The sequence below is a fragment of the Temnothorax longispinosus genome, chromosome 12 (assembly GCF_030848805.1).
Source record: "Temnothorax longispinosus isolate EJ_2023e chromosome 12, Tlon_JGU_v1, whole genome shotgun sequence".
Lineage (NCBI taxonomy): Eukaryota > Metazoa > Arthropoda > Insecta > Hymenoptera > Formicidae > Temnothorax > Temnothorax longispinosus.
Window position 1 is genome coordinate 6,872,309 of NC_092369.1, and position 11,593 is coordinate 6,883,901.

Sequence of the window (11,593 nt, forward strand, 5' to 3'; positions counted from 1 at the left end):
AGTTTTATTATTAGATCTATCAACTCAGATTAGCTAAAAATATAATTCATATCGTCTTCAAAACAAATGATTCAATCCTTATTCAGTTTATTGTTACGATGTTCTTTTAAGAACATGAAAGTAACGCGTCGAGCACAGAAAACTTATCGTCGTTCTCTGAGTGTTACCTCGAACCAGCTAAGTTAAGAAGATCGTTTGATCCTCACAAGATTTATCCTTTTTGCAGCACTCCCACGGGTTTAGAAGATGTCTCGAGGTATCCGCAACTATTGGCCACCTTGCTGGAGGATCCTACATGGACGGAGGAAGACATCAAGAAACTAGCCGGCCTCAACTTGCTGAGGGTATTCGCAAAAGTCGAACAGGTACGGCGATGCTCGTTTTTAATCGGCTAACAAAGCGCCGTTTCTTTTACGACGGTTGTAAACGAAAAGCGCTTTTGCTAGCTCGAACGAAAAACACGTAATCCTACGCGACGGTGGACTGCGTAATTCCGGATATCTACGGTTTATCGCGTGCGCGCGCGTTGAATTTATCAGCGTTATTGGACGGTTGTTAAAGTTTTAACACTCTTTGTTACACACGCGCAAAGCTAATTGAACGCGTTACAACCTTGGCTCTTGTTTTCGCAACTTCATTATTGGAATTATTTTCACGCTCGGAATAAAGAGACGACATAAAGAAAAATTAAAATAGCAAACTTGGCTTTTCAAGCAAATCAAATAAAAAATTAGAATGAGAAATGAAAGAATTAATGGAAAATGAAAATTTACAGTAGATGCTACAACTCCACGTATTATCTTTTCAAAAGATTGATCTTAATGATTTTTTGCTGGAAAAGAAATTTCAAAAATGGTATCAAACGTAGATCGATTTCGTTCTCCACTTCTTTTATCTTGCTGCAGTTCGTAATCACTATCTTTTCTGGTAATAGGTTCGTGACGAGTGGCACAGAGCGGCGGTGTTACCTGTGGAAAAGATCAGTCCACCGGACAACTCGGCCTGCGTCTACGGCGCGTCCTGATCCTCTTTAAGGACAATCGTGCCGGGATTTCTCGACTTTGCGCGATCGCCGAAGATCCTGCGGGTGCCGCGGTATTATTGGAGCCTGTAAGGACGCGTGCCCCGAATCGCCAAAGGATCCGTATCCATAAGAAGGCAAACTCCAACGGAAACGACCGACCAATCTACACCGAAAGAACTGCCGACTTTTACTTCAGGGACTCCGTCGCGCCTTAACGAGAGACGAAGATTCAGCGCGGGAATGCGACCGGTCCTTCGAAATTAATGGCGTCGAGGATCCTTCGGAGACACCTTTGGGACGAGTGAGTCCGTTCGCCTGTCGTTTGGAAGGAGATCTCGAACGCCGGCGCCGTTAGCGGCAGTAAATTGCGATCGCATTTGAGAAATAATTATCCGCCTCTTATAAATGACGCCTTTATTAATTTTGTGATATTAAACACGAATTAGTAACCTCATAATATTAAAGAAAGATTAATGATTGTTTTTAACTCTCAGTGCTTCTTCCACGCTTGCAAATTATTCGGCATAATTTCGCGATCATTTGTCAGACATTTCCGTCTAGACTTCAAACTTGACTTAATAATCCGGACACTTATTCATTATTTCGCAATTTGCATCACCTGCACTACGTTGAAGCGTATACTTTACATATACCGTGCTGCATATTCTATTTTGAAATAATTAAAAAAAACACAGAAAACATAAAAGTTTGAAAGTATGAATCATTTCATAATTTCACTTTATAAGCTGCAATTTTTAACTCGTTAAGATAAATGCGCAAAAATACTTGTTACGCGCTCAACTTATCTAAGTTTATTTTGCTAATCGCAAAGGTGATCGGAAGGATTCTCGCAGAAATTTTATTGAAAGGAAAGAAAGGTCATATTCTCAGCGTACATTTAGTACCATTTATGGTCGGCTGATTCTCATATCATGCTTCCAGCACGTGCAACACGATCTTCATATACAAAATTAATAAATATCAGAACCAGGCAGCCATATCTAGCGTTAAATGTACAAGAATATGAATTTGCCTGTGACAGCTCTGCGTAATTAATCTCGTAAGATTTCTTGCGTTTAAACTAAAAGCCGAAATATAAATAGTTCGAACGGAATATCATCTCAGGCGTCACATTTACATCGTTCTTTATACTTCGACCAGAGAACGATCGTAAATGACATCACTGTCATACACCAACCAAAGAGATAAGCCATACTTTTATAATTTTTAGATGAATTAACGATACTATACTATATTAAAAATATCCTGCGCGTTCTAAGAAATATTTGAATTCAATTCCACGTTATATACGAGAATCGTAAAAGTTAATAGGTATTTGTACTGTCTGTATACTTTCGTTTCAATTTATTTTTATTCAGCTTATATGTCCCTTTTAAATACAATCATCTTCGAAAAGATCTTTCCTCTAAAATTTATATTTTTTTCTTTTTGCATTACTCTGACTGAATCGTAAAAGCTTTTTTAAATTCTCCAACAGATTGATATTTATAAATTTTTTTAGCATTTTGCAATTAATCTTTCCACAATAGAGAGAAACATAGCTGGATAAAAAAATTTCCTACCCTTTCTTAATTTGCAACATTAAATACGTAAATAAGCTTAAACAAAAGCTTTTCCTAAAGTTCACTTAAGATTAAATGTAGAATAAGATTTCGTTACTTGGTTGTACTTTTCAAAGATAATGTATGAAAGATTACTCATATCCAATCGCTTATAATTGAGAAATTATTAATATTTCGATAGTTTTTAAGATGGAACGACTCCAAATTCGTCAATGAATTCGCCACCAATTGGTGTCTGTCAGTGTGATTTTAAAACGCCCTATACATGAATATCGAATCAGACAAGTGCACTTATGATGTGCGAATATAACGAAATCTCTAAAGAGAGAAGATTGAAAAGTGCGAGAGAGATAATTAAATTTCTAACGATTCATTAAAGCTTCGCGCGCCAAGGTATTATAGCTCCCACGCGTCAATAAAAAGAAGAAAGGAAAAACCGCTCGCTTTATGGCAAATTTCTTGTAATTAATAGCAACGCAACGAAACGAAATTTTCTGTTAATCGCGCGCATCGATTCCATTTTTAATCTTTCCAAAATTCACTCGCTACTTTCTATAAGATACAAACCTGTCCAGATACACGCTATCGATAATAACAATGCTTCTAACTGACTCGCATCGCCAAAGAATATCGGCTATTCTCGAAATTTATTCGACGCGCTGCTTGAATTATGCTTAAGATGCGTATGTAATACGATTCGTTGCCGATATTAATTCACTGCCAAGCCATTATACTGGACTTTACGAACACCTTGACTCACGTCTATGACATTCTCAGTTTCGTAAACGATAAGCAAAAGTGTAAAAATGTTGACGATCCGATGTTGATAATTCGACAGAATTCTTTACGATGATTTGCAATACCGATACATTTTTATATATCCGCATAGACAAGCTTCTCGAAGCGTAATAGATTGGCTATTACGTTACTTCGCACAATTTCGCTCGAGTTCCATCGCTGCTACGATCGCACGAACCGTCGTCCTGAATCGTCCTATAGCCACAAGTGCTTTGAGAACAAAATGTTGATTTAACAGACTCACTTGCAACGCGTAACGCGACCTATACTCTTCGGAAGCTATCGCTAATATTACAAGCCGTTCGTTTTGAAAATGGCGTGTAACAGTTTTCAGAGGTAGAACACTTGTAGAGGCAGATCGCACGGATTTATATTCCGAGGATTACATCAAACTTGAACTTACGCCACTTTCAAAATAGTTATACGACCAAGAAACTCCTGGATGCGTCGCGGATAGTTTCGTGACTTCTCTCAGGGCTGTGATATTTTCCGCGGGCCTCGTGAAACATTTCGTGCTTCCATCTTTAAAAAAAAAATCGGGGCGCGTCGCAGAAGGGAGAAAATGTATCGTCGGAGAAAGTCGCATGTACGATTATTGCGAGTCGAAGACGTGGGTTCGTTACGCTCAACAATTCATTAAAACGATATAATAGTCGGTTTAGCTACACGACAGGACATGCTCCTTGACAGAAAAGGTAGATACTTTGTAAGAGATATTTCAGAAATGTATCCAGAGCCTCGAGAAGATGTACGGGTTCACCGAAACTTTTTGGTAATATAAATTTTTAATTTCGTACCTTGTTACAAATCACACATAGTCTTGTAAACGCTTTTATAGTTTAGAAAATTTATAGTAAGGTAACATTATCTAATAGCTCAATCGACCGTCATACCGCTTTAATCGAACAAACTGCGAGACATCGCGAGATGAGAAAAGCGTGCGCATTTCGTCGAGAGAGATGCGCGCCGAGATTGTCCGATTTACGACTTTGTTAATATCGCATTTAAATGAGTAGCAGTATCGGAAGGATAGATCCGTAGAGCGAAGACGATAAGAAGCAACAACGTAGTCTAGCGTGGACTGTACATCTACGAGAAATTTTTCAATACGTACTAAACACTCTTAACGCGAAAGCACACACGCGCGTACATACACATTTGTGAGAACAATCGATGCCTTCGACGACTCGCGGCGCTGTTCCACGAGCTACGGGATTTTCGTCCGCACAAACTGTCAAAGAACTAGACTCTTGACAAGAAACATGCTTTTGCAACGCAAGAAAAAAAAACATGAGTTTAATGAACTTACAATTAGTCGTTAATTAAAAGTATATCGTTGGCTGTACGTCCCCCGCCGCGTTCGAATCTCAATTCAGAAAGGCGAATTCCTTTTTTTCCCTTGAAATAAAGCTATCAGCATGCATTTATCCCGAGAGATCTAGCAAACACAGTGAAAATTGTCAAAATACAAAAAAAAGAAGTTTACGATTAATTGATAATCATACATAGAGAATGAGGCGCAGTTCCCTTTTACATAAATTTTAGCAGCAATAACGCAGCAAGTAACCGCCAGATAGTCTACTGTTAAGTAGCATAAACGACCAATAGGAGGATAATTTCGTATAATACGTATAATTTCTAATTCGTACCGAGTAAGTCTAACAAGTACGTAATTACGGCACTTTGCTCAATACCACCGATTAGGACATCAGGAAGACACACACATACCGTTCTTTCCGTAGCGTTTCCGTAATGTAAAACCTTCGTAAACTTAACTACGTTTAGATGAACAAATGCGCGCGCGGCCGTGTCACGGTTATTCTTTATAAATAATTTATGAATCTTTCCTCCGCGCGAGCAGACGCCGAGACAAATATTGCGAACCGACGGGGAAACCCATAGATAATTATTTTGTGTGTGTATGAGTGAGCAACCATATATGAGCGAGACGAGAGAGAAAGAGAAAAGATTATATTGTCAAAAGGCCGGAATAATTTCGAGCGTTTCGAGAAGGTGGACGCGAAAATCGTATCCGGACAACGTCAATTACTTACGTAGACGAAATGAAATTTATCGATACGCCCGTGCCTCGTATCGTTTGGACAATCTATAATTCTTGAGTTCCGTTTGTCTCGAGGCAACGTTTCAGCTTACATTCACAATCACGCTAATTACTTGCGATGTAAAAAAAGTCTAATTTAAAAAATATATATATACATAGATGAATGTAAACGTTCTTTTCTCGAACAGCTCGACCATTATTCTCCCGATAGGTCAACGTGTTCATTTTGTAATATCTAACAAGAGTAACAAGTAGGACGGTCAATCACGCATGCGAAATAGAAATCGTTTTTTTCTAAGAACGTAATTGAAGGCAAATCGGAGAAAAAGGCAAGAGAGAGACGACAGCGAGAAAAAAGGAAGGGATCTTAGTTATATAAACCTTAACGTATATACCGTAAACAACACACAACTGCCTAGAAACTCAGATTAATAATAATATATATATTATACTTATTACATTATATACAATTAATTTAAAAAAATGACATGTCTAAGCGCACAACAACGAGCGAGTTTGGCAGAACAAGAGACGTGTAGATAGAATATATTCAACCAAAGTGTACGTATACAAGGTGTCCCAAAACCACCGGAACATATTTCAATAACAGATGTTAAATGTCGTTAAATGTGGTTGAATTACAAGCGAAAATATATAATTACTGAAGAGCGAAGCTTCAAGATGACAGGCGGAGAATAAAATCATATATTGTTAGAAAAAATTCAGGCCGGTTTTACTTTGATAAAGTTCGGATTGTCGCATTATCTTCGCGGAAATTTAAGAAAATTTGCGACATGATGGTCTTCCGTAAGATTCTCCCGAAAGAAATATCAAGTCTGCGTGAGTGTAACAAGGCCGTCATCGAAATACGTACTGGTAGTTTCGAAATGCACCGTATAGGAGACAGAGAAGAAGCGAGAGGAGACAGTTCGCGACTGTACTCGAGAGACCATAACGCGGCACGTTTCTAACCGTAGCTACGATTTTTCACTTCGTCTGGCGAGAATAAATGCACTCCCCGACCATTTACCGCGAAACAAGTTTTGCGGTCGAACGTCGATACATCGAGCGATGCGAGCGAAGACAAACGTCGACCAAGTCTCTGGCCGGGTAGCCGATTGCCGCCCGTTATCCCGGGCGAAGTTGCCAGTTTTGAAAAGTTAAACGCGTCCCGCGGGGAACCCGCACTGCGCTTCTCGGCGCGTCAATAATGCAGGTGCAAGAAAAATCAGTTGCCACGACGCTAGCTCGTCAAGCGCGTCTTTTTTATTTTATTTTTCGCAGAGACTCGTTGACACCCCAGGGACTTCTTTCGCTAGCCAAGCTCATCCCTGAGTCGCTTTATTCGAGTAAAATAGTAATTTCAATTCGCGAGAGATATATATCTATTTATTGACTCTCGACGTCGAGAATCCCGAGGCGAAGTATAACGCCAATCGTCATCGACGTAAACGAGTCGAGTCGACGTCGAGCAGTCGTGCAAGTTGGTCCAAAAGGGGATAGCTGTAAATTTCCGCGACAAACTTCGGCGGAGATGCGACGTGAAACTTTCGCCCGCTCGCATTTTCGATTTATCGCTTTGTCGAACGCTCGAGACGAATCCTAGATATAAAGAAGTGACGATCGCGAGTTGGAGCACTTTAGAAACACCGTTCTGAAGGGCATCGCCGTTTATCGCTGCGAGAACTCGGGGATGAGAAAGCGGAATGGGAGGCGTTTAAAGAGAAATTTCATTATCAACAAATACAAGTACAATCAGCAGGATGCCTCGAGCTGTTCGATGACTATGTACAGCGTGTAAAAGTTTTTAGAAAAATTTAACTATGTGTGGCGGGATGAGAAAAAAGAGAAAAAGAGAGAGTGTGCGTGTGAGAGAGAAAGCGAGAGAGATTTGCGAAACCTGTACGATGAAAATATATTGCAATGATTAATGCATGGCCAGATATTAAAAACGCTATGAAAATGAGAAGATGATAGAGAAAGTTTTAATAAATTAATTCTTAATGCTATAAAAAAAGACAAGAGACACTATTGATACCTACTACCTAAGAAACATAGTATATATATATATATATATATAAATATATGATAATATACACACATTTACACAATCAGAAAGAGAAATGGGGAGAAAGAGAAAGAGAGAGAATAAAAAAGTGAAAAAACGAGAAACGTAAACACATGTACATGGCATCCTATGAACGTAACTATAAATATATACCGATATGTGCGTAATTACATTAATATCTATGAAAATTAGGCATCGATGTACTTGCGGACGTAAAACGTGCATGAGATTAACTCACTTGCTATTACCTTATATGAGAACAGATAAATATATACTATATTCATGGGATATCCCAAAATGCTACCGCCATTTCCTTCATTTACGAATTGTTTGATTAATTTTCAGCCCAGCTTCTTCTAATTCTTTTATGTTTATAATATTGGACACAATTCAGAGTATTTATAGATATTTGCTCGCGATTAAGTAAGGACTATTAAAATAACACTCACAAAACAGATTGAAAAGCAAAGTTTCGTTAAGCGTTAACAAGAAAAGTTTTCAGCCGCTTATAATTCGAAAACTACTGACGCCTCGACATTTTCATTAATTGCCGAAATCCAAATTAATCAAAGAATTCTTAGAGAAAAAAACTGGCGATAGTTCTGGAATATTCTGTATGTAACAAGAGAGAGAGAGAGGAAAAAGTATGAATGTGTGTAAAAGAATGCGTGTATGAAGAGACCTGTGCAAGAGAATGCAAAGAGAGTAGGAATTAATTAATCGAGAATTTTTTAAAGAAAGTCGAGCCGCGTTTTTCGAGCGCACGCTCGTCGGCTTCGACGAACTTAGGAAAATATTTACAAATGATACATTCACTTGAGAGAAGTTTTAGTTAGAGAGTGAGAGAGGTAAATTTAGATCGTGTATAAACTAATTTTAGGAATTTTGGTTGGTTTGATGTTAGAATTGACCCGGGAAAACGTCGAGTCGATCGTCGTAGAAGCGCGTGAACTGCGGCAATAAAATCGAATCGTATCACTAATGAGGTCGTGTCCGCGTATAATTATAGTCAGACTCTTATCTCGCGACGACAGTTTGCAAAACGATTTTTCCCTTGAACTTGCTCACTGGCTTGTCGAAGTGTATAGCATAACTCGCCCTTCGCGATTAAGCGGCTTTACATTAATTAGACGCGCTTGCTCTGCTATGAAACTCAAATTTTACGATACTGTACCGCATAAGGCATAAGCTATTGTAGCAATGAGTCAGCAACATTTATACGCTCGATTTCTTATTATTAATAGATGATTGTTGAATTTTTAGCATACACGTGTATAAGTAAAGAAGTAAAGGAGATTGTTACGAGTGAAAAAGAAAAGTAAGCGTTAAAAAAATATATTTAAAGAGACATCTCTCAAAAGTAAAGTTTGCAAATATCATGGATTTACGCGCCATTTTATGGCGTATAAGCCAAGTTATTAAAATGATTAGGTAATCTTGCAAACTTTGGCCGATAAATGCGAGAAGTGATAATCCGCGACCTCGATGAAGACGAGAGATTCGATTTTATGTGTCGATTATTAAAAAAGAAATTGTTACTTCGCGCAACGAAGCGTGTTTCGCGAAAAGCGAACGAAGACGATCGCAACGGCGACGATTTTATCTACGTTAATCTAGAAGACATTGCTGGAACAATGATTTGTACGCCTTCTATGAAGGACCCTAGAGTACATTATGTTACCTAATACTCGTAAGCACACATTATCTAATAAATATTATTTACAAAATCAACCGGGCTATTTACACGATATTTATTTTATAAATCCCCGAATATAAATTAAGTATAAAATTTCGCAATTAAAATGTTCAATACATTCGAGCAAATAAATAAATGATTGCTTACGATATTGCGGATGTATTAACGGTACTAAATTTAATATTTATTTGAAGGATAAATTTTACCTCCGTTTTAATTGGAAAAGTATTTATGGAAATTATTTTATTGTTATTCTTTCTCTAAAGTTTTACTTCGAGCGAAAATATATGATTTCAATAAATTAAAATGGATCATCTTACAGCAATTTATAATTTGATTTCCTAGGCTCGATCTAGTAAAATTATAAATCTTGATTTAATAAAAAAATAAATTATACAATTTTACTCTTCTGTTAAATAAAATCTATAAATAATAATAATAATAATGAAATAATTTACATAAACCGTTTTCCAATTAAAACGAAGATAAATTTTATTCTTCAAATAATACATTTAGCAATTCTTTTTAAATGAAAATTAGATGATATGTATTAAATTATATAAGTTGTCATTAAAAAAAAGAAATAATGCATCGTATAATAATTAAAATTTGTTACTATAATAATATACATTTATATATAGACATCAACCAGATTGAAACAAGTAGTCTCGTCAGTTAAAATTAGAGCAACAATATTTCCATTTCAAACTGCTCCTTCAATCGAATGGAATTAATCGTCCCGATGCTAACGAGTTCACGAATTAAACAAAGCGTAAAATATGCAGATAATAGTTCATTTTCAATCGAAATTAATTTACAATATAAAAAGTGGAATCTTCGACGTGTATCTGGTTCATAATACGTTAAACGTTTCGAGTATCTGGCCTTGGTGTTACCTTGGTGTTTGTGGAAAATAAGCGTCCAACAAGGCCGTCGAACACCGTGTTATTAATCACGCGGCAAAGCTCAAGCCGATAACAACGTGTCACTCCGTGTTATACCCATCGAAACGCGATTATTTCCTACGAACTATTAGCCCGATCATCATCTCGTGTGATTAACTCCCGCGATTAACGATTGTAAGTCTCTCGACAGTTTTCATCGATGCAAATATCTCACGCAATTTATTCATGTCACTCAGAATCGAATTAATAGGGGATGGGAATTATAAAGCGTTATTTATACGCGGACGATAATGACTTATTTAACGATGACACTAGATTCGAATACATTGAGGTTTGAAATATTCGCTGATTTAAACGTAAATTGCTCGTTTATTTCGGTTATAAATGCGGAGTATAGAGAGATATACTAAATTCCTATATAAATACATTATATACGCAATATTAACTTTTGATAGTAGATTTTCAGATAATTGCATTTTAATTAAGTCATTAATTCAAGTTTATTAATCGCACTGTATTGCGTGTTTAAAATGATAATTTTTATTTTGCAACTTTTCAGTCATAAACGGAACGTCGCATGTACTACATTGATTGCGAGTCAAGCAACATTTCAATGCGTTTGAGTAACGAGTACAGAGTTTGAGATTTCGTTCGTTGTGTCAATTTACAAGTTTCACGAGTGTCGAGCGAATCATGGAGTCTCGCGATCACGTTTCGATAGAATTTCAATTTATAATTGTAAAGTGCGCGTTGCGTGCAATTATCGCCGGGAGTGCCGTGCAATTATCATATTCTAATGATTCATATAATTAGTCATGTTTTCGCGAATGTTGTAAGTGCAATGAGTGAATCTGAGAGAAGAAAATCATGGGGTGAGTAAATGGAGTAATGGGGTGAGTAAAAATTGATTAAAGCGAGCGTTGAAGATGTTAATGTCTAATGGAGTAACTAATTATAAAGTATTGATTATGAAATATCGTTAAGATCTCTGATAAATGATCTCCTTGGCTATGAATCGCACAACCTTGAGCAAAAATAACTGATATCGGAAAAAATAATATCTCAATTAAATTCCGATATTGTGCATCCAATATTATGCACCTCCTTACCATGTATAAACAAATAAAAATAGCACACCGTCCTGCGTCGCGTATAAGAAGATTAAAATAAGATCGCGAACTTGAAAAAGAAAATCAGCAGACATTAAAATAATATACGTGGGCAATAAATATACGAGAAATATCCAAAAAAGAGTTAACAGTCTGCTTCGCATGTTTAGATAATTAGCATTCGTGCTATGGTTTTTTGTGCACAACTTTTTGCATACATAAACATTTGCATCTAGATGTTGTTCGTATACCTAAATACCTACCGACTATGAAGCTGTCATTTGCACGCTACCTGGCCGCGACAGGTGCATTTGATACGCCGCGAAATCGGCGGGTAAACGCATAACG

The 11,593-nt window shown here is 37.2% G+C and overlaps 1 protein-coding gene across 2 annotated transcripts in view; it reads left to right on the top strand.

Annotated features, from left to right (window-relative positions):
* LOC139822863 (dipeptidase 1) overlaps positions 1–9,266 on the top strand; it is a 123,019-nt gene extending 113,753 nt beyond the window's left edge. For both annotated transcript variants that reach the window (XM_071795008.1, XM_071795009.1), the window contains exons 12-13: positions 227–365; positions 935–9,266. In XM_071795008.1, the coding sequence (XP_071651109.1) occupies positions 227–365; positions 935–1,024 (229 nt within the window). In that variant the 3' untranslated portion in view covers positions 1,025–9,266. The remainder of the gene's footprint in view (positions 1–226; positions 366–934) is intronic.
* Positions 9,267–11,593: the final 2,327 nt, after the last annotated feature.